General features: G+C 35.6%; 1 protein-coding gene across 10 annotated transcripts in view; it reads right to left on the reverse strand.

Moving 5' to 3' along the window:
* Positions 1-25,029, reverse strand: part of LOC136041867 (vascular endothelial growth factor receptor 1-like) — a 100,727-nt gene that overhangs the window by 42,900 nt on the left and 32,798 nt on the right. For 7 of the 10 annotated variants that reach the window (XM_065726683.1, XM_065726662.1, XM_065726696.1 and 4 more), the window contains 6 exons: positions 22,148-22,296; positions 14,324-14,504; positions 8,217-8,513; positions 4,930-5,087; positions 2,238-2,424; positions 626-793 (listed from right to left, as the gene is read on the reverse strand). In XM_065726683.1, the coding sequence (XP_065582755.1) occupies positions 626-793; positions 2,238-2,424; positions 4,930-5,087; positions 8,217-8,513; positions 14,324-14,504; positions 22,148-22,296 (1,140 nt within the window). Of the gene's footprint in view, positions 1-625; positions 794-2,237; positions 2,425-4,929; positions 5,088-8,216; positions 8,514-14,323; positions 14,505-22,147; positions 22,297-24,062; positions 24,208-25,029 lie in introns of all 10 variants that reach the window. The other 3 variants (XM_065726669.1, XM_065726705.1, XM_065726717.1) reach the window with 1 other exon arrangement.

Genomic DNA, 25,029 nt, shown 5'->3' on the forward strand with positions numbered 1-25,029 from the left:
TATACTGGTGCCCTGTACACAGAGAGGTACTATCATATAAGCTACATTACTTTATCGATCCTCCCTGATTTTAGATATCTTTAAATGTCAAGGATACCGAAACTAAGAAGTTGCTACCCAGACTTTAGGCCCAAAGAGGCCTGACCCGGGTACCAAAGAACTGACGTTAGTTTCACTTGCATTATTCTCTTAAGGTAACATCAATTTTTGTTAAATAACTCCAGTGTTTTTAGTATTTTAGATTAACGTCCTTTCATAGAATTTTTTTCTTACCTAGCTATTATGATTAGAGTAAGGGGCTTCCGTGTAGAGTTTTATGTGTTTTTTTTTTTTTTGTACCAATAAAAGAGATAATTGTTCTTTTGAATAATTTTAACCTTGGAGAAATTGATAGCTGGCATAGCATTATTCTCAAGTAATAAGAACTTAAAAGTTTTAGTATGGTTTCGATTCCAAGACTACAATTTATTCACTATCTAAAAAGACAAATGTGCACAAATTCGGTCAGGTTTTTCAAAAAGCGATAGAACAATCTCAAATCTAATTTTCACTTTACGATTTTGAAGTTCTAAATTGGAATCCCCTACATAAGTTGATGAGAAAAAACAAGAAAAATATTACTGACCAGTTTGACCTTCAACCAAATCAGAAATTGGATCAGTGGAGGTAGCTTGGTAGTACCACTTAATTTCTCTTGTAAAGTTAAATAGACTGATCGCACATCGTAAAGACAGATTTTCTCCTTCATATAATTCGGTCGTTCTTGCAGACAAATCTACCGGCTCATTTGAGGCTGTAAAAAACTACAACTATAGAAACATAAAAGTATAATATGGGCTTAGTGAAGAACATAACAGAAAAAAAAAGATGATTTATCTCTTCCCATAAAGATAAATTCAAACTCCTTTTCAGATTACTTATATCAACATACCATCAAGTAAAATCAGATAATATTGAAAAGCCCCCCCCCCCCCCCCACAAATCTCTGGAACTTTCTATATTTATTCAATCGTTTCTTTTCAGCATTTTTTTTTTTTTTTTTTTTTACTGAGAACTCTTATTTTCGTTTGTTTAGCAATTTCTGTGTCAAAAATTTGATTCATTTGCTTCCTACTTTATCTTTACTTCAACAGCATATACATTCAAGTCTTTCAAAGGAAATTTTTATTGCAGCTTTCATTTCTGACCTACTCAACCTCTGAAAAAAGATGCGTCCCGCTTATAAAGAATAAAGAATCCCCTTCTTTGCTGAGTCAAAATCGGGATGGTCATTAGTCAAGAAAGCCTGAAGAGGACAACAGCTGGGATTTTCTTTTCAAAACCAGATCTTTTGAAATTAGCCACATAAGTAGTTTACTCATGTTTATTAGTATAATAAACCAATTGAAATTCATGTCATATTTCGACAGAGTTTTTGGCAAAATTAAGAAACTGTGTTAGCATATTAAAAATTTTAATTACTAACGCCTGTTGCAAAATAGGCCCGTCCTAAAAAAAGATGGCACCACCTGATGGCGAAAAACTGACCATAGCACTGTTTAAAAGCAGCAGAGTGAGGGCTTAAAAAGTTTTTGGTTTGGTTTTTGGGAAGCAATAATACTATTTTTGTAGTGTTTCTGTTTTTTTTAATCGCTCGGTAACGGTGCTAAAAATATCAAACTTATTTTTATGTGTAGAGATTGTGAAATGGCGAAGAACCTCCAAGACCCTCTTCCTGGGCACATTTTATGAACCTTTCAACTATCCTGGAGTAAAACCACTACCTTGAACTTTCGATCCGTTCTAACGGGGGACTAGGGGATACTTGGGATATTGAAGGGGTGCCATGTTACTCTCCTTTTGGTTTCTGTCCTCAAAAAGTACGCTGTAACTGTTAACTTGCGATATGATGAGCAAGTGCCACGTCCTTCAAGTCCTACAAGTTACCATGACCATTTTGTTCTATGCGAGGGATCATGGGGAAAAAATTATTTTCCCTGTTCACTCCAAGCCAATAACTAGGAAGGAACATGATTAATGAATTAAACAGAGCGAGGAAGAGAACATGATTAAGGCATAAACCGAATATATAGAGAAATACATCCTAAATAAGACATAAAATGAATTCAATAAGTTCGTTACAGGACAACTTGAGTTGGTTTTTTTTTTTCGAGAATTCTTTCAGTAAAAGACTGAGGATTAAACACCTAAAGGTATTAGGCTCTTAAAAAAAGAAGGAAGATGACAAAAATACTCACGAACAACATAAAACCTCGTTTGAGCTTCACTTTTACCAAACTCATTACTAGCAAGGCATAGGTATTCACCCGACTGTATGCCAACTAACTGGAGAGTTGACCTGACCCGTACAAGATCACAAGCAGCATTTCTGGTCGAAATAAGCGTCCTTGAATTCCGCAACTGGTTAGGATTAGACACCTCCAACTGAAACAAGTACATAAATAACACGTCAAAACACTTTGAAACTGCTTCGAAACAAATGTAGCGGGAAGGGAAAAGGGTGTGGAAAACAAAGTTGTAATAATGAACACAACAAATTTCCTTAAATTTCAAGGCATTTCTTATTCAAATTATCAAATTATACTTTGATTACCTCTTCCCCCGTCCTATGTTCTTTTTTATATGCCCCCCTTCCCAAAAAAAGTGTTAGGGTAGTAAAGTGTTAGATTTAACTGGGAAAGAGCCTCTAAGCAAACACATATTCTGTGGCAATTTCTTTTTCTATAGATGCTTCATGATCTCAGGCACATCAAGGGGCTGAACGGGGTAGAAGCCCACTTTCCCAGTTTACGCTCGTCGCAACCATCCAAAAACCAGCCAATTATACATAAGACATAGGCAAATATTAGGCAAACCACGGAAAATTTGGACATTTTTGGTAGAGTGATTAGGGGGAGGGTAGGTATTTACAGAGTTAACCAACAAGAATGACGAAAAGTTTTACCCAAAGACTAGTGTCCTATTTTATGATTAGTCACCTACTCCGAACTATTTGGAGGGAGGTCTAAGCTGAATTTACCAAAGAGATATATCGTTACACTTCCTGAAGAGTAGCTATAGCCCTTATCAAAACCCTACAATAAGCTATATAATGTACACCCTATATAAAGTAGTCATGAAATTACATAAAGAAAAAACCCTCTTACGCCAAGACTAGCAATATATTATAAATAAGCCAAGGCTGGTTGAATCATACAATTAAGAAATCCAAAGCAATAATGGTAAGATGTTAATTCTTTCTCTGTGTATATAAGTATAAGTTATTTTTTCTTTATTTTCCCTTCAATGTAATGCAAGGCCTTTTTGGCCTAAGCCTCTCAGTTTGTCAAACAGTTCGTGGTGACGAACTGTAGTAAGGAGCGACCCGGCTCAATAGTAACCGAAACTCTAAAAAATAAAATTTTGCTACCAATAGTTACATCAAAAAAATCGCATTTTAATGCTGATTTTAAATATATAAGCTTCATCAAGATTAGTCTTACCCATCGAAAGTTACGAGCCTGAGAAAATTTGCCTCATTTTAGAAAATAGGGGGAAGCACCCCCTAAAAGTCATACGATCTTAACGAAAATCACACCATCAGATTCAGCGTATCAGAGAACCTTATTGTAGAAGTTTCAAGCTTCTATCTAGAAAATGTGGAATTTCGCATTTTTTGCCAGAAAACAAATCACGGATGCGTGTTTATTTGTTTTTTTGTTGTTTTTTTGCCCAGGGGTGATCGTATCGACTCAGTGGTCCTAGAATGTCGCGAAAGGGCTCATTCTAACAGAAATTAAAAGTTCTATTGCCCTTTTTAATTGACCAAAAAATTGGAGGGCACCTAGGCCCCCTCCCACGCTCATTTTTCCCCAAAGTCACCGGATCAAAATTATGAGATAGCCATTTTATTCACCATAGTCGGAAAACCTAATAACTATGTCTTTGGAGACGATTTACTTCCCCGCGGTCCCCGTTGGAGGGGCTGCAAGTTACAAACTTTGACCTGTGTTTACATATAGTAATGGTTACTGGGAAGTGTACAGACGTTTTCAGGGGGATTTTTTGGTTTGGGGAGAGTTGAGGGGGGGGGTACGTGGGAGGATCTTTCCATGGAGGAACTTCTCATAGGGGAAGAGACTTTCAATGGAGGGGGCGCAGGATTTTCTAGCATTATTTAAAAAAAACAATGAAAAAATAAATATGAAAAGTTTTTTCTACTGAAAGTGAGGAGCAGCATTAAAGCTTAAAACGAGCATAAATTATTACGCATATGAGGGGTTTACCTCCTCATAATACCTCGCTCTTTATGCTAAAGTATTTTTAGCAATTCCAATTATTTATTCTACGGCCTTTGTGATTCAGGGGTCATTCTTAAGGAATTGGGACACAATGGGGGCAACTAGGCCTCTCCTTAATATGCAATTTAATATGCATATTAAATTTAATATGCATTTAATATGCAATATAGGCCACTTAATATGCAAATTTCGTTTTAATTATTTATGTGCGGAGAGCGAAGATCAAAACATGCATTAATTCAAAAACGTCCAGAAATTAAACAAAAAAAAAGTTTTTTTAAATAAAAGTAAAGAGCGACATTAAAACTTAAAACGAACAGAAATTACTCTGTATATGAAAGGGGCTGCTTCCTCATCAACGCCCCGCTCTTTACGCTAAAGTTGTTTACTGTTTTAAAAAGAAGAGTTGAGAGAAAGAGTCAAACTTTAGCGTAAAGAGCGGGGCGTTGATGAGGAAGCATCCCCTTTCATATACGGAGTAATTTCTGTTCGTTTTAAGTTTTAATGTCGCTCCTTACTTTTATTTTAAAAAAACTAGTTTTTTTGTTTAATAGCAGTTAGGAAATGCAGAGCAATGTGGTAAGATTCTGGGGTGATCTGAAGATTCAGCACACATATAACTACATACGATACAAAACTAGGTTCTCACGGGCTTGAATTCTTCTTCACAGCTATTTGGCAGTGAACAATTTCTGAATTTCCACTCGATGATTGCCAATGGAAAACCTTCAGCTGAGCATGTAATGGTGTGCTTATCGTTGTGTACCACAAACATCCCGGTGCTTTCAATTGAAGTCGTTGGTTTTTCTAAAATGAAGATTGTATAAATATGAAATTGGGACCTTAACAAAAGTCAAAAATGTTTAATCATTTTCGACGGTATAATAATTAATTGCCTTCTAGGTTATTATTTCTAGTAGCTCGTAATTGATGACTATGACAAATTTTCGGTGGCAGTGAATTTTAGCAGCAAAAACTTTCAGGAAAACATAATTCTAATCAAAAAAGGACTAATGTTATTTTCCAGTATCTTACAGTAGGCTACCAGGTCATTATTTTAAAGACAATGAGGTTACTTTTAGCGAATTAATTAATCGAAAGTAACTAAGACTTCTCAGATAGTAATTGGATTATGTTTAATCAAATGGATTAAATTTTAAGCGAAACGGACTGATTTCCCGTTAAGATCCGAGGCCAATTATCTCACTGAAAGATGGGACATCCGCCTAAGCTATGCCAACCAACCATTCCAAAATGTCTAAAAGCTTCTGACAATCTGGGAAATCAAGAATGCAGCGGTAGCAGCAATCTTGTAAAGAACGAACAACGGCCCATACTAATAAAAAATTAAAAAAAACACGTTTAAAAAGAAACTGGCTAGTGAGAAAATGCCATTTGTTGCTGATTGAGGAATGGTATCTATTAAACCCGATTAGTCCTGATAGTAAAACGTTATTTTGAAAACAAACTTATAGGAATTTCGAAAGCTGGAAACCCTTGGAAATGGCGTCGGATGGAAACAAAACGTACACTAATGGAATTATCATAGTCGACAACCCAATGCAGGAAACTTACAGCTCCCTGACTTGAACAACGAGGAAAATCACTTTTTTTGCATGAGTAGCACTGATGTGTCTACTTTTTTCCATTTTATTCGTCACCGCTAGCGGGGAAATGAAACAACACATAGACCTTTTTAGGTGCTCACTTAACGAGAAGTTGCTATATCTAGTGTCTTTTGCAATTAATAAACGATAATACTTAAAATATGATGCAATATTTGTCAAGAAATGCATCTTTATTTACAAAATGATGTAACACACACATATTTTGACAAAAGATGGTATAAGGCATGTATCTATTGAAAATGATTTTTTTGGGCTAAGATGTCATGTTTGACTGATTCCAACACCAGATTCCCTCTGATTTATACTTTACTAGGTTCAAATGACATATTTCCTAGTTGACCTTTGCCTTGTTTTCTGTGAGTGATATATAAATTATAAAATTCTTGTTCATGATAATCAGAACTCATGCATCAAGCAATTGCAGCCAGCATCATGACTAATGAATTTCATAAGTTATCCTCAACCCTCTCAAAACAGCGCTCCTTGGCCGAAAAAAAGGCTCTAAATATGATCGGTTTCTCCCTAGCTAAAATGCCCCAAGGACTTTGGCCATAGAATATTAAGGGAAGGATAATTTCAACCAAAATCTTAAGTTCTGATTCCTTTCTTAAGTAACAAAATAGATCGCACCACAGAAGATATCATTTTGTGCCGCAAAACGATAATTTTCACCCAAATAGGCCAAGATGCTACCAAGTGCAGATTCTGAAATAATACATCGGTTTGAAAAAAACTATCATAAACTTATTTACATAATTTCCCAGTTTCAAAGGGTATAATGCTACGAGGTGGCGTATTTGTCCCTAACAGTGCAGGTTTGGTGTCATACAAAATAGACGGTTAAAACAGTTCGTTTACGTTGTTATAATAATGGTTACAAAGTTATGCATAGTTACAATCCAAATATTAGGGGGGGGGGGGGGTAAGGGCATGTTTTCGAATGGATGAAGGGATCCCTAAAGCTCAACAATGGCCATTTCATTTAGGTCTAAATGATCAGACTTACCACGAAGAGCCTTCAGATCAATACAGAGGGCTGCAAGGGGAATGGGATCTACACCGTAGTCTCCCCTAATTTTATGGAAGATGGACTAAACGTGTAACATGGATGCTAAGGGGGTTGTAATTTCTTCCTTACTTCGGGAATGATAGTTCTTAACCAAGTAAGCTTCAGATGTCGAAGTATAACGGTAAATAGTTGGAAATTTAGAGCAGGTAGGGGGAGGGGGGCCTCTCCCCATTTTTAGAATAATCATGAACTTCATATAAAAAAGAAAAATGTTTCAAATGAAAGTAAAGAGGACACTAACAGGAATGACGAGACTACAGCCCCGTCAGACCCCCGCTCTTTACACCAAAGTTTAACTTTTCTTTTTTTTTTCTCAATGCATTAAGAATGAAAGCTCGGCACAATAGCAAAGTGACAAGAGTATTAATTTTTATCGCGATGATTAAAGAGCGAAAAGGCTTAAAATGTTTTGAAAGGTAATTGGTAAATAAAACACACTCAACAGCCAGAGGAGTACATTTTTTACATTTCAGAATACAGTTAGGAAAGCCAGCGTCACACTTCTGCACAAAGAGCTAAATTGAGGGGTTGAGAGAGCTGGCAGGTCCCTTATATGAGGGTAATATTTTTCCGTAGTAGGTTTTTGTACAGCTCTTTATTTTCATTGGAAAATACATGTGTCAAAGAAGCAAAACGTTTCAGCTCTCCTATATTTTGTTGTTTTATAATTTCTGTAAAATTAATGTTGAAATTTAGTTTTTTAAACAATTATAATAATTATAAGTTTAATAGTTTTTTAAGCTTATTAAAACAATTAGACTATATGACTATTTCATCATTAATTTTTTTTTTAAATAAATTGAATTCAACAAAAGACAAGAAGCTTTCAAAACTCGATATTATTTTTTCAGGATTCTGAAGATGTTTAGTTAATATTTCAGCAATAAAACTGTCCAAATAGAAATAAATTTTTAGCCATTATTAGCTTAAGATAGCTATGCTCAACATTTATAACCCTACAAGAACTAAAAAATAAATGTTATACTCTATTTTCGAAATTTCATTCATTAAATATTTTTTCTTGAGGGAGAGAAAACATTTATTATTAAACCAAAACAAAAACTTGAATCATACTTCTCCACAAATCGAAAAACTTTGTAATCCTAAAATGGTTAAGTGAACGGGCACTGAATACGGTGGGAAACTAATACAATTACCCAACATAAAACTAATACAACAAATTTTTGAGCATTGGGGAAGAACCTTAATTCATCAGCCAAATCTAAAGAAACAAAGTACCTCGAACTCTGAGAGTTAAGCCTTCAACTTTCGTCACGTTTCCTGCTTGAGCAAAAAAAGTATAGCATCCACTGTCCCTTGACTGAACTTTGGTGATCTCCAGAACAGACTCCACATCTGTAGACATAACCCGAAAGTTTTTCTCCGTTTTCATCTCCTCTCCTTTCTGGTTTTTCCATATGATCTCTGGCTTTGGATACGCAGCATGGATTACAGCAACCCAACGCGCCACTGAACCAGCTGTTACCTGGATATTCTTGACGTCAATAGTAACGTTCAAAACATTGACGTTTTCTTCTGCAAGAACAATAGAGATAGTATAATGTGCCTTGTGCTTCGCATCTTAAGGATAAAACAGTATCCCTAGGGTTCCAAACAATTCCTTTGAGGTTTTCCTTCAAGAAAAAAATGATTTAAGAATTCAAGGAGATACAGTTATACATAAACTAATATCTAGCAAAGCATCCATATTTTCAGGAATGCCATTATTTTATTATTTCTCCATTTAATTTTTCAATTTAATGCACTGAAAAAAGCACAAGTATAAATGCACAAAGTACTACGAGAAGTCATAAAAAGTACTACGTTGCAAGAAGCTTTACACTGAAAAAAAAGCAGTGGATTTAAATGTATTTTCTGCAAGTAAGAAACACTTTTCCTTTCACACTGTAAAGATTCTTGCTCGATAAGCCTATGTGTCTAAACGAACCATTAAAACTAGCTTTACTATAGAAAAAAGGCTAATAAAACATACAATTAAAAAGTTATTAGTGTAGATCTCTCCTGAAATTGATTTTTTTTTTCTTTTTAAAGAAGAAAAGTAAATAACGGACTGAGATAGAATAGGACATGTTTACTCGCTAAGTGATTTAACCTAGCATGAGAATGTAAAAAAATGAACTAAATAATGCAAGAAACTACAAAAAACAGCAGCAACGAAAATGCAAAGTATCAAGAAGAAGGACAAAATGCTGCACATAGGAACTACGATATATTTCTATTGCAAAAGTAATATTCTTTTGAAGTAAACGTCTACAAACACTCTTTCTAATTTCTAACGTCTAAACGTCTAGTAATTTCTAAACGTCTTCTTCTAAAAATGTCTAAAAGAAATTTCTAAAACTTTCTAAACGTCTAGTAGCACTCTTTCTGATATGTCTAGGATGATTATTAGTTGCCAAATTGTATTGGTAGAGAGGAAGGTGGTGACGGTGAAATGCAGTGGCGTCAATGCATGATAATGTAGGGGGGGGGGGCAAATTTATTTGTCAATATCCAGAAGAGGGTCAAGTTTGTCGTTTTTTCAACTTTTCCAGTGAAAATATCAAGAAAATAAGATTTTCAATGAAAGTAGCCAGAAAAGGGTATTTTCAGAAATGTAGGGGGAGAGAGCTAAAAAAAAAATATGAGAGAACAACTACTCTGTTTCTCCATTGATGTCACTGGGTGAAAATCAGACTGTGGGCATTTCAGTCCAAAGTTTTGGTAGGTTTATGTGGTCTCGTTTCCAAGGAAGTGAGACGGAATTTTTATCATCTTCATAATAAGCAAAGAAAGAGCAATAATAAATCTGTTCAGTTGAAAAAAGGATTGTAGAAGAAAAATAGCAGATTTAACCATTTTAGATATATAAGAATCAAACTTAAGGTCACTGTCTAACCAAACACACCAGAGCTTTACTGAGTCTTTGATATACTGTTCTGAGTAAATGCAGTCATCTGTATTGGTTTTAAGGAGGTAACCTTTTTTTTCACTTCAAAGTAAGCTTCACTTTTCAAGATCGTGTGTTAAGTGTCTCAAAGGAGTCAATACTAAATTATGTTGTAAGTGTAATAATATTTCTCAAATTAAAAGCAGTTAAGTCATATGCAAACTTAAAGCGATTTTGGTAATTACTCATAACACTATAATGATAAGTTTAGTTTTGGTAATCATAACACAATATTGAGAACAATCAGAATAGAAAAGGGGCTTAAATTAGTTCCATTCCATGCGCTCACCCAAATGAAATATCGGTACGGCAATTACCCCAATTTGGAGGAAGAACACAATGATCCACATAAGACGGAAAACTGCCCAGAATTCTGATGGATTTGATTTCCGATGGATTTCCTTGCATCAAGTTTTCCAGCCCCATCGAGGACAATAAAGTGGTCCTCTGGACAACATTGAGTGGTCCAGATTGTCAAAGGCTTTAGAAGTGTCAGCAAACCAGCTGCGGCAAAAGATCCCTTAGTCTCTAAACGCTTTACTGATTCGAGTAAACAAAATTTATTGGTAAAAATAATTTGGATATGAGTAACAAAATTTGGTTTGGTCCTATTTGGGCCAAACTAAAGTGCTTGTTTCAAACTGATTTGACCTAAGAAGAAAAACCTTCACAAAGTTTATTGACTGCAATAAGAGAAGAGAGACAAATAAAAAAATGATAGATTAATATGCTTCGACAGGGATGTAAACAAGAGGGCCCCAGCCCTCTCTCCGAATCCTATATTTTCTAAATTTCTGGGTACTCCTTATTATTGGACCCCCTGTTTCTAATTTTATTATTAGACCCCAGCCCCCGAAAAAAAGACACACTACATGTGGCTGTTATGAATATATTCTGCGAAAGGGCAACTGGTAACCAGGAAGGGGCCATGGACAAAAAATGTATTTTAATGATTCGACAATATACGGGAACAGAAAAAAACAACAAATACTGGTTCTAATTGCTTTTAATCTTTTTGACTTGTCGGCTTATGCATCTGTGTTTTTCTGCCATTTTCAGCTATCTTATCATGCTTGTTGTTTCATTTTTTAAATTTAGTTTTAAGTTCGACCCTGACATGCGAATTTAGGCCTGTGACAATAATTTTTTGCGAAATGTAACTTATTGATAAAGTAGAAAGATCGGAAAAAAACTAAAAGCGAACAAGAAGAAAACAACTGTAGACATACAATTGCTACCTCCCATTTGTTGCAAACTTAATACGACAGACAATGTTAAACATCGTTCTTGCATAAGTCGCTTTCAAAACACCTCGAAAAGTCAAAGAAATATATATGAAAATTGTGATCCTTGAATTAACCTTCTAGGACTTCCTTGAAGGACCCCTCTAAAACAGAAAATATTACACGCATCAATCAAATCGAGGTGCTTTAGGCATATACATTAATATTTTTGAAATGCTGTAATTTAAATAGAGTTAGTTAAATAAGAAAAATTATATATATATATATATATATATATATATATATATATATATATATATATATATATATATATATATATATATATATATATATATATATATCAGAATTGCGCCTGAATGCTTACATTGAGTAAGTCTGGCTAAAACGCAAGCATCTGAAACTTTAGCATTAATATTAATTTATTCAATTTTCGGACTCGCTTTTCCATATAACAGAGGGAACTGTGCAGTTTCGAAATCAACGTTTCGTGTCTGAACCTGCTATAAGCCAGTGTTACCACTTGCATTTAACTTACACTATAGTTGGTGCTGGCTTTTCAAGCGTATGACTACAATAAAAAGAAAAAAAAATAGGGAATCATTCTGAAATAATACATCTTTTACGAAAATAATCTATGTTGAAACTATTATTCTAGTCGGTATTGTGAGAATTTATTAGCAAATTAAAGTACAACTAAACAGAACGTCAAATATTCTTTGAAACTTAACAGAAACTAAGTCTTTTGTTTTGCATTTGTTGTTAGCATATGTTTATAAAGCTTTAACTGAATACAACAATTCAGTTTAGCATGTTTCATGTCTTTTTACATAATATATTTCGTTTAACGAAGCTTACACTATTTCATTAAAATAAATTTTAGTGTGCTAAAGTAAATTCTCTGATAGTAATGGTTTCTTACCTGTTAGCATAGTGAGTTTTATTCTAAGTAGTGAGCAATGGCAACCCTCCTCTTAATGCGGATGTAAAGTTTATTTTGGAACTGAATTGAAAGGAACCAGGCACATATTTCATTCATAACTTTTACCGGGGATCGGCAAATTAAAATTAAGTACTTTTACCAAGGTCGCATCCAGGGGGGTGCAGGGCTTGACCCCCATCCCCAGAAAAAATTATATTTCACATATTTCATTCATATTTTTTACTGAGGACTCGCAAATCGTAATTAGGTACTTTTACCAAGGCCTCAACCAAGGGGTGGAGGCCCCCTCCAAAAAAAAATTCCGACTAAAAAAAGTAACAAAAATGCAGATAAACACATTTTTCTGTTTTTTCTCGTTTACCCCCCTCCCCAACCATCGATACGGCCTTGACTTTTACACTATTTACGTTTTTGTCATTGTCCAGTGCTGTCACCATGCAATCGTCATATCTTGTGTTCTCAGCACAATGGCTTGGCTGTAGTTTTGCTAACTTTTTTTTATTACCAACACTAACTGCCGATTTCACAGTGGCTTGAGTTCACCGGCCAACTTCATTGTAGAAGCAAGTTTTTGAAAATGACGAAAAAAAATGAGTCGAAACAACTTTGAATTGAAGAAAAAAATCAATAAAGACTTTTCAGATAAGATTTTTCTTAATCTTCGAATTCTATCTTAACCGATAAGGCTTTTGATAAAGGTCATCATTTTCATCATGAACGTGTTTACGAAAAGACAAAAATCAATTAATAAACCGGAAATTAGCTTATTTATCAAACTGTCATTAGTAATAAAGGTTAAGTAAAGAGTGAAGATCAACAGTTTTCTTTTGAACTGGAAGGTTGAAAGTTCTAAAAACGGAGGTTTAAACAAAATATGCATCGGAAGAATTTTGTTCTGCTGTTTCCAAATATATTAAATTAAAAATGTCCACCAACTTGAAAAAGGGTGGAAAACATCTCACAGAAGCGTTAGAAGTTTTGTTGAAAATTAACATTTCTGAGGGGTTTTAAGACCTTCAAAAATTCGAAATTTTGTATTTGCTACGGTTGAATCCATATGGTTATGAATGCGAGTCTCTTTTTTTCAAACTAGAGGTGGATTGAGGGGTACGGAAGTCTCCTTCAGATTTATGATAGCTCTGCATATGATATCAAACGAGTAGAAATTGGATTGGTACTTATGTATTACACAAGAAACATTCGAGAATTTGGATCACGAAGATCAAATAAGACAATAACCGATTAGCTTGCAAGGCATAGCGATAGAATAGTGTCTTACCATGGATGTTTCAATTAAGATTTGGGATTTGCCAAGGACCTGAGAATTGGCAATTATATTTTTCCAGGATAAGGGGTTGTTGCCCAAAACAAAGCAGTGGGTCAATGGACACACTCTCACGAGAAGCAACATCATTGGAATTGTAAAACTAGAACTTATTTCAACGCGACTCTTAAGGACATTTCTGTGTTCGGGGCACATAGTTCTAAGTTGTAGTCTTCACAAGTTTGCCAATAAAGTATTTTATTCTCATCATATTTTGTTTTATTTCATTAGCATTTTTCAAACTTCACTTCTTGAGTGTTTCTCGTATAATACATAAGTACCATTAGCTTTTTTGTAATGATATTTCAAATGAAAGAAAGGAACGTTGCTAAAACTTAAAACGAAACAGAATTTTCATTCTTATGTGGAGGCAAGCACCCACTTTAACCCTTCAGTCTTTACGCAATTTTTTTTTATCTCTGGGCTTCTTTTTTTATCTATATGTAGTTTGGCTTATGTTGGTTTCAAGTATTGATGTCGCTCTTTATTTTCGTATTAAGAAGATGGTTTTGCTTGTTACTTAATAAGCAAGCCTCAAAAGGACGGAGTCAGGACATGCTGTGTTTCCCTGCCTCATCTCCAAAATTGTCTGATGAGAAACATTTTAAACCCAAAATTTGCTGATTGGACGCTCATAGTAGTAATTAATTGGCAACTGTGTATCTTCGAAATCCCCTCCCCCGAACAAACAATTTTGAGTACGCGCTTAAGCAACAAAATAATAGGTACAAAGGAATATAACATGCACTTAAATACGCTGGTATGCAGACAAAGCAAATATTTGTTAATGGATACTAAAGTTTACGATAGCTAACACTATTAGCAGTGTTAATGCAATTGTATCTCTAAAAACAACGCATCTAAGACTTCTTTTAAGACTATGCTTACCAAATATATCCACAAAAACGGTGTCAGTTCCTTGTGCTTCATGGTTAGAGGCCATGCATATGTAAGATCCTCGATCAGAGGCTCGAGCTCGTGTAATAGTAATTGTGTTGATTGCCTCGTATTCGTTAGACCCAACAATGGAATCGGCTCGAGTCGTTTCGGAAATATGGATGCGTCCATCCTTCGAAGAACAATGTAATTTTAAATTCTTCGTTTTTCATTTACAAATAAAATTCTAACATTTATAGAAGTTTCAGAAAATCCTTACATTATGTCAGAGGCACACTATAATCAGATTTGAATATATATATATATATATATATATATATATATATATATATATATATATATATATATATATATATATATATATATAATCATAGCTTAATGAAATGATCCATTCTCTTTGTTAATTTTGCAGCCATACTTGCGCTATACAAGTAGATAATTTAAACAGTGAGTTTATGGTTTAGAACGCCTATGTCAGCTGTAATTTGTTCTCACGTATTTTCGACCAATACTGCACCTTTATAATTTCTATCAGTTTGAACATAGTGATAGGGAAACGACTTTGCTGTGCTTCCGTATTTCCTTAATTTCAAATATCCGCCTTCAATCTTCACTCTGATTTGTCAGCCAAAATAAGTTCAAAAGTTGAATATAGTAGCCCAAACTACAGGCACTATTGGCGATATATATATTTGCGTGATTAAGTGTGACTACAGTGTGGCTCGGGCATGAGTACTGAATTTGAGCACAAGTTGGATCGCTAAATAATAGCTGAAGTCTATTGTCTCTTAAAAATGTCATTACAGGCGTTCACAGACACGAAGGAAGGAGGTCTAGAAAAAGTATAATCTATCTCTATTGGTCAAGTCTCAATTGGTCAGTTCACATATAGCATTCATTCAGTGAACATCTTAAACCGGATTTATTCTCACAAAGTTTTGATAAAACAAGAATGCATTCGAGGTAAATACTCCTACTTTGCGTCGGACCATTCACTTAGTGTTCAGCAAGGTCTGGATAGATTCAGATGCCAATATTACGCAAAGTGAGTAATTAAAGGAGTTTTATGTGGTAGTATATTTCTACAGTCTATTTTTACTTGGAGTTCAATTACTATTTTGTATAATGGGAGGAAAGAAGAAGAAGGAAAAATCTGACGAGTTTTTTCTCGCATCCAGTCCTATCGAAGGAATCTCATTGAAATCACTAGCTGATAGTTTGAGTCTAGTTTTACAGACTGTTAAAGAAAATTCAAATACGTTAAATGAACTGAATGCTCGTTTTAAAGGATTAGATCAAAGGATTTCTAAGATCGAAGAATCTGTATGGGAATCGAAATTGGAGGTGGAAGGTATTAAGCCTAAAGTGATCAGCCTTGAGGTAGAAACCAATAATTTGAAGAGCCACATTTCTGTGCTGGTTGATGAAAATTCTTTACTGAAATCGCAGTTATCTAGCCTAAAGCATACAATGATGAAGTTGAAAAGTAAAGAAACCGATAAAAATATTCTAGTATGGAACGTGACAGCGATTGATACTGTAAACGCTAAGGCGATTTTCGATAGTATAATTTCGTCATGCCTTGGAATCCATGAGGTACCCAAATACACGATAGCTGATGTTAAGCCTGAAAAAAAGCTGGTAAAGGTTATCATGGAGAACAGGGAGCTGAAAGTGGCAGTTCTAAAACAGGCTCAAAATCTTCGTGGAAAAACTATCATGGGCAATCAGAATATTTTTTTATCCGATGAACAGGTTTTGAAACTTGGATTGCGAAATCCATACCACCATCTCTATGTATTTGTCACCTTAAAAAAGGGCCAGTGGAAATGTTTTTGTTTGATGAAATCCCACCAGATATTAGTAGTCTGATACAAACGCAACGACAGAGAAGGCAAGGAAATGGCAGGGGCAATTCTATGGACTGGATTAAATAAAAAAAACAAGTTTTTTCAACTGAAAGTAAGGAGTGACATCAAAACTTAAAACGCACAGAAATTACTTCGTATATGAAAGAGGCTGCTTCCTCATCAACGCCCCGCTCTTTACGCTAAAGTTTGACTCTTTCTCTCAATTCTTCTTTCTAAAACAGTAAAAACCTTTAGCGTAAAGAGCGGGGCGTTGATGAGGAAGCAGCCTCTTTCATATACGAAGTAATTTCTGTGCGTTTTAAGTTTTGATGTCACTCCTTACTTTCAGTTGAAAAAACTTGTTTTTTTTATTTAATTTCTGAACGTTTTTGAATCAATGCATGTTTTGATTTTGGCTCTCCGCAGAGGAATAATCAAAACGAAATTTGCATATTTTTTTTTTTTTTTGGCTCAATGGCTTTCTCATAATTTTGATCGAATGATTTTGAGAAAAAAAGAGCGGGGGACGAAGCCTAGTTGCCCCCCGATTTTTTGGTTAATTAAAAAGGCAACTAGAACTTTTAATTTTTTACGAATCTTTTTATTGGTTAAAGATTTACGTAACTTATAAAGTAGCTTACGTAAAGAACTTTTGTATTTTCATGTTTTTATTACATATATGAGGGGATTCGCCCCATCGTTAGTACCTCGCTCTTTACACTAAAGCTTAAATTTTATCCCAATTCATTAAGAATGACCCCCTGAATCACAAAAGCCGTAGAATAAGTAGTTGAAATTACCGAAAATACTTTAGCGTAAAGAGCGAGGTATTAGAAATAGGTGAGCCCCTCATATGGGTAATAATTTCTGTTTGTTTTAAGTTTTATTGCTGTTCCTTACTTCCAGCTGAAAAAGCTTTTTCACTTTTATTTTTTAATTGTTTTTTTTTAAATAATGCTAGTAAATCCTGCTCTCCCTTCATGGAAATTTTCTTCTCCCATTACAAATTCTCGAAGGAAAGTTCCCCCAGCATATCCCCCTCTTCTCAACCCCTCCCCCAAACCAAAAAAATCCTCCTGAAAACGCCTGTATACTTCCCAATAACCATTACTATATGTAAGCACAGGTCAAAGTTTGTAACTTGTTGCCCCTCCCACGGGGACTGTGGGGGAGTAAGTCGTCCCCAAAGACATAGTTATAAGGTTTTTCGACTACGCTGAATAAAATGGCTATCTCAGACTTTTGATCCGTTGACTTTGGGAAAATAATTAGCGTGGGAGGGGGCCTAGGTGCCCTCCAATTTTTTCGGTCCCTTAAAAAGGGCACTAGAACTTTTCATTTCCGTTAGAATGAGCCCTCTTGCAACATTCTAGGACAACTGGGTCGATACGATCACCCCTGGGAAAAAAAAAAACAAAACAAATAAACACGCATCCGTGATCTGTCTTCTGGCAAAAAATGCAAAATTCCACATTTTTGTAGATAGGAGCTCGAAACTTCTACAGTAGGGTTCTCTGATACGCTGAATCTGATGGTGTGATTTTCGTTAAGATTCTATGACTTTTAGGGGGCGTTTCCCCCTATTTTCTAAAATAACGCAAATTTTCTCAGGCTCGTAACTTTTGATGGGTAAGACTAAACTTGATGAAACTTATATATTTAAAACCAGCATTAAAATGCGATTCTTTTGATGTAGCTATTGGTATCAAAATTCCATTTTTTAGAGTTTTGGTTACTATTGAGCCGGGTCACTCCTTACTACAGTTCGTTACCACGAACTGTTTGATTACCTGACTGAATATTTTTTTTTTTTTTGTTTAGTGAGTTTGTGGAAGCCCGGACACTTTTTGTGTTTTGATAAGAAAAAAGTATTGCTTGAATTATTTGTTGAGTAAGTTTGGTCCGATGCAATAAAAATAGTAATAGTGACTTATATAATGGTATCTTCTGCTACAACAAATATCGTGTCTTTTTTATTGTATTGCTATTTGTTTTTATTTTGCACCAACAGTATAGTATTAGAACAAACCCATTTACTGTGAGTTTTAGTGCTTTTACTTTTCAATGGGAGAGGCATGGGGGAGGAGTACTCCTTGGCGTGAGGTCAAGGTATGATAATGGTTTGGGTGATATTATTATTATGATTATGAATGAATGGTTTATATTACCAGTGCTGATTATTTGTTTATTTCTTAGTTTTTCCTTGCTTCTTTGTTCTTCTCTTTCCCTGTTTTTTCTTATTTATTCTTACCTTGATTTTATTATTATTATTAATCCATACCTTGATTATATTATTTTTTACTCTTCTTTCCTTATATTTTTTCCTTATACCTGTGGTCTGGTGGGCTTGGTCGTGGGGCGGAACTGCCATCCACCATGAGTAAATCGACGATTTCTGTTAGTGGCCAGGTTGGTATCAACTCTTTGGGGGATCGTTTACTTGATTTACAAAATAATCCTTTAGATATAGAAAATATAATTAATAATTCAATTTGAAGTAGAAATCAGAGTTTCGCAATTAAATGGTTCTGCCTCCTCTAAACGAGATGATATTTTCTCTGTGTTTCATCATAACATTCAGGGACTCTACTCGTCTTTTGATGAGCTGAAACGGAACGTTATTGATGGAACTTCTGATGTTATAGGATTATGTGAAACTTTCCTGGATTCAGAGAAGAATATCCTTTTAGATATTCCAGGATATAGGATGGAGAGGCTGAATAGGAAACAGATGGCGAGAGGTGGCCTTATGCTTTATATTGCTGATCGTCTTGCATATAATGTCCGAAATGATTTTCCACATTCCACATTTTTGTAGATAGGAGCTTGAAACTTCAACAATAAGGTTCTCTGATACGCTGAATCTGATGGTGTGATTTTCGTTAAGATTGTATGACTTTTAGGGGGTGTTTATCCCTATTTTCTAAAATGAGGCAAATTTTCTCAGGCTCGTAACTTTTGATGGGTATAACTGATTTTGATGAAACTTATATATTTAAAATCAGCATAAAAATGAAATTCTTTTGATGTAACTATTGGTATCAAAATTCCATTTTTTAGAGTTTTGGTTACTATAGAGCCGGGTCGCTCCTTAATTACAGTTCGTTACCACGAACGATGGAGCTATAACAGGAGCCCCCCCCCTAAAAGTGTACGCATACTTCCCAATAGTAAATACTAAATGTAAACAATGATCAAACTGTATAACTTAAAGACCTTCTCCCAGGGGCTGTGGGGGGGGGGTCATGCAGAGGCGCCATTTGGGCCAAATCTTGGGGTGGGCATGAACTCCATCTTGCCCCCCCCCCCGACTCACTTCGTGTTGCGTAAGAAAAAAATGCGGGTTTTGGAAGCACATCGATCGAATATTCTAAGTAAAAACGCATGTTCAGCACCCGTGTGTTAATTGGAAATGTACTGTAACCGAATGTGGAACTCAGCCACACTGACCTCTAAGATTAATTACAACATCGAAGATCACAATCAACGAGGTTAAGTGATTAAACTGAAAGTGGAAAATTCAACCAGACTACGAGCTGGCCTTCCTCAACGAGAAACTTTCTTATTTAAGTAAACAATACGTCGGTGAAAGTAATCTGCATTAACATGCTGAGGGTTGTAACCAAAATCTCGGTTTTCCATCAGCCGAAATCTTTCAGATCAAATATATTTACAAAAAGGAAAAACATAACAAGAGAAAAAAATATTACAACACTCAGGGTAACAAGGGGAACCGCGGAGGTTTCATCTTTGCAAAATCGTCAACAAGCTGGTCGTAGTCAAATATTTACTAAACCCTTCTCTGAAAACATCAAAAGGAGGTGACTGAGACGATCGTATCCTGTTGTAGACCGCGTGTAGTTTTTCACTATTTCTAGGCTAGAAAACAAACGCTCATTACTCGCTGTTGTTACAGGAAGCGTGGCAGCAATACAAAGTACTTTAATTACTTCTGAGTAAGCCACTGGTAATGCCTGAAGATGGTCGACAATGTCTAGGAAGTTTTCCAGCTTTTTTCCTCATCGAGCAAGAAACGCTTGGCAATACCAGCTTGAGATTCAAGAAGAATGTCGTCGATATCCAGCTCGCCATAAATAGCAGAGAAACGCTTGAGCAATTCTATGTCCATAAACTTGGTCGAGCTTGGATCCAAGGCTTCGAGTGTGCTCAGCACTGGCAAGTTATCTGTGAACCTTCTGTAAAATTCGGCTAGTAGACGGTCGAAAGTCTCGGAGTACTCTCGCTTCATTTCATCCGCCAAAGTAGTAGTCCAATTTCCAGATTGGATGAAGTTCTGTCCTAGCGTCGAAAGTTGTCACAAATTGTTTCAGATGCTTGGTGATGCTTTGTCGAGCATAAAAGTGTTATTTACACATATGATACAGTAAATGTACATATGACAAGGAGAGAAACAGAATAAGAACTGACTCGAGTAATCTAAAACAGTGGCTTATATTCACTAAACATCTTTCAACTTAGATGAGTTACTGCAAATATTCAGAATTTATAATATTAATATAATCATCTAGGAAATGGGCATTTGACAGAACTTGAGAATTTAATTATGTGTCTAACCTACTTTCAAAGTTTACAATGGTTAATACCAAATATCGTAATTACCCCAAGGGTCGTCAGGTAATTACGCTCTTTGATTAATAGGCGTGCAGTAATTTCAAGTCAATTAGACAGAATAGATTATGCTGGACATAATGGATTATCATGGCCAACAAAGGGTCCTTTATGGTGGAAGCTTGGGCCCCCTTGGAAAATCTGGGGTGGGCATTTGCCCACCCCTGACCCCCCCCCAAATGGCGCCTCTGGGGTCATGATACCTCCAAAGGCATAGTTATTCAGCCTTTAAATTGTGCTAAACAAAATGGCAATCTCAAAATTTTGCTCGGATAGTTTTGAGAAAAAAGGGGCCTAGTCATCCTTCAATCTTTTTGGTCACTTAAAAAGGGCCCTAGAACTTTTAATTTCTGTTCAAAAAGAGTCCTTTCCAGATTTTATAGAACCACTGGGTCGGTACAATCATTCCTGGAAGAAAACAAAAACAAACAAACACGCGTCCATGATCTTTCTTCTGGCAAAACATACAAAATCCAACATTTTTACAGATAGGAGCTTGAAACCTCTACAGTAGGGTTCTATGGTACGCAGAATCTGATGGTGTGATTTTCATTAAGATTCTATGACTTTTAGGGGGTGTCTCTTCATTTTTCCAAAAATTAGGAAATTTTATCAGGCTCGTATCCTTTAATAAGTAAGTATATAATTAATGATACTTATATATTTGAAATCAGCATAATAAGTCAATTTTGTTGATATATCTATGTGTATCACAAATTCCGGTTTTTAGAGTTTCGGTTACTATTGAGCTGGGTCGCTCCTTACTTACAGTTTGTTAACACGAACTATGGCGCTATAACACGAGGATTTGCCATTTGTTTCCTAGTTTTGCCAAGGAAAAAGGAAACACACGACATAAAATGGAATAATTTTTAATTCGCTCGAAATACTTGTATTTAATTTATATCACTGAAAAGAGCACAAAAAGTTGGTTTAGAATATGTTTCCTTTATCCCCATTAGCCTCATGCTTCATAGTGACTATAGCCGCCAAACTATTCCCCGTTTTTGGGCTCTCCTGAAAAGTAACAAAAATGGCATATCTCACACATTTAATTATCAAATACGGCCGAACGGGAGCAACCACTCACAGAAACTGATAGAGGTTATAGGATCCGTGCCACCCACCCCTACAGAAGATCTGGACTTTATCGGTTTTTCCCAAGATGCCCTTGAATATTCATATAATTATTTGAGCTTGCCGCCGTCCCACCCAGTGAAACAATGTCCTTCGTATGTGGCTCGTAGTAGTACATGATTTTATTTACATGATTTGTTTCAATGGAGCCCTTATAGTATTAAAACATATAAAGATGAAAATAAAAGATTGAACTTACTGTAAGTCCAGACATGTCTGGGAATGTCCAATTGAGATATATGTATCCTCCGACTGGATAATGCACTGTACAATCAAGGCTAAAATTGCCCCCCATTTCCACATGTCTATTGTCTCGTGAAATATGAGGATCAGGCTCACCTGTATCAGCTAAACATGAACACAAAATAATTACAAAAAGGAATTAATCTGCCGAACAAATTCAAAATAAATCAGTTTTGAATAGTGGATGATGGCTATCCCATAGGAGAAAATAGAATCTTATGACTAGCTCAAAAAGCGAAACATCAACTTAAAAAGCGATAGAGAATTCTAACATCGTATAGATAGAATTAAAGGAAATATATTGTTTTCAAAAATAAAAATAAAAAAGTTGATAGGACAGCGCGTAATCGACCTCGTTACAATGAGCTAGTTACAAAGTTTGAACTAATCTATTTCATTATATTTCATGTTTTCAACAAAGACAATTAGAATGATAAAAAGAGATGTCAAGTTTTTAAGGAATTGTATCTTCCGATGCTGCCCAACGGTGATTTAATGATTTTAAGAGGGAAAGGTAAATTTTCGGCAAAACAAAGCCAAAAGTAGCACTCAAGTATAACGCTGTCAGTACCGAGTTATGACTTCTGCAAAATTGCGGCCCCAAGGAAAAGAAAACCCCGTCGGTGCTACCCATGCAAAAATACAATTTCCTCAGTTTTCAAATTGAGGGACTGTAAACCTCCGGCAAAGGTTCACTCTTTGCTTTAACGTAAAAACTGGTGGGCTTAAGAGGGAACAACCCCTTCATCCTATAAAGGATAACTTACTGTTCATTTGGGATTTTTGCGTCATTCTCTCTTTCTATTTGAACACCTCAAGATTGTTTTAGAAACTAAGAGAATTCTTAAATAGGTTTTGTAATAATTTTTAAAGTATTAACAGAAGCTATTTATATCAGCAAAACAGGGCAAAAAAAAGGTTGAAATTCAAACAAACATAAAAGTCAAGACAAAACTCCCCAAAAACTGAAACAACGACAGCCCAAAGACAAAATGCCAATAATTCAAACGGGAAATAAGATGTAACAACGTTGACGTTTGGTAGTCCGTTATGGCGGATGGCATGTCTAAAAATTTGGCCCCCTCCACGAATCCGTACGGAGAAAAAATCAGGTCTGGACCTCAAAAGGCACAGGTATTACACTAGCTCCTACGTCACACTAAGTTTTACTGATATCCGGTAGTCCCTTTGGGTATATGTCATGATGACAAAATATGCACTCTTTCCCTACCCCACAGAAGTCAGATCGGCTGCATCCTCAAAAAGCATATCCAGAAGACTTGTACTCACATCCCAAGTCTAGTTAAGATTTGACAACCACTTCTGACAGATATCCTGGTGAAAACAGTTTAGGGACATCCCTGCCTATCCTCTCGAGCAGATTTGATTGAGCCCTGACATCCATTAAAGCGCGACTATAATATTCGCACTTGCTTCCCACCAACAGTGGCTGAGATACCACGTCGCCTCGCTCCTAGTCTAGCAAATTTGCTAATCACACGTTTCACGATCTCGAGTTCCCAAATCAAAGAAAAGGTTCAGAAAGGTTCAAATCAAAGAAAAGGTTTCTGAGCAATAGACTGCTCATCAACACAAAAACGAAGAAAGAAACAGCGTAAGTAGTAGTATTACTCCGGAGCACAATGGTGTTTTTGTTTGAAGGGGTGTGTATTTTTGGCTTATTTGAAGGGACCCAATTTATGTTTCTTTCCTTTTTAATGAATTCAGGATTATATGCATATTTTTTTTACCGAGTTATATTGCTTCTCCATCTTCTGACGAAATTGATAGCACACAATTAAAGGACACCACCAAGAACACAGACTCATATCCACCAAAGACAAGAACTCACACTTACAAAATAAACTCACGGGTAATAATTAAAAGGTGAAACTGTTCCTCAGACATATCTTTATAAGTGGCAAAGCACTGATAATACCCAAAATCGTCAGCAATCGATGGGTTGTCTAGCCAAAATCCAACCTTCGGATCGAAAAACCAACTGTCTATTTCTTCCTGAAATAAGCTTCATTCAAGTCAAAATTCCTCGTTGTATGTACCAACATAATGGTAAAACGGTTTCTCAACCGAAAAAAGGGTAATATAAAAAAGTTTATGCTGTAATAATGGGCTATTTGAAGTCGAAGCGGGATGAACCATAGAGGCAGTTGCATTTGCAATGCAAAATGAGACCTAATTTCCGTGAAAGTTTACAACCGCTGCATCATATTTCATTTTATCAATTTGTTTATCCTCCTTCAAGAAAGAAAAGTTTACATAAACGTAAAAATAAGACGCATGACGGTCTGTGGTGCTTGGACAAAAAAAAAAAATAAAGAACAAATAGTATTGTTTTACCGAGTCAGTCAATCGCTTTTGTTGTTTTAAAAGAATGGGCGACATTTTCAAGCATGTCTGAAACTCACCATTCACGGATTAAGAGCCATGTTGTTTTGCTTGCAAGCCTCTCAGTTGCATATAAACACGCAAGTACATGTGCCCATTTAATAAATGCGTACTAGCACAAAAGAATGGATATATGTAGTTTCTCCAGCTAAAATTGTCTTATATGCAGAAGGGACTAAGGGAGTCTTCAACGTCCGCTTTTGACCTTGATTTTTTTCTTTAGATCAAAGCCGATTTTCAGTGTTTTTACAATTTACCAAAAAGATTTTGTTCTTTGTGCATCCATGCATCAATGATTCGTAAAAGATAACAAAAAGCACTGGCTTCTCTTACAGAAAAATGTCGAGTTGTTCAAACACGTACGCTCCCTAAAAACCTGATAAAAAAAAGCTGCATTTGCCTAACCATTAAAGCCGGATAACAGTTCTGCTT

The sequence above is a fragment of the Artemia franciscana genome, chromosome 2, assembly GCF_032884065.1.
Source record: "Artemia franciscana chromosome 2, ASM3288406v1, whole genome shotgun sequence".
Lineage (NCBI taxonomy): Eukaryota > Metazoa > Arthropoda > Branchiopoda > Anostraca > Artemiidae > Artemia > Artemia franciscana.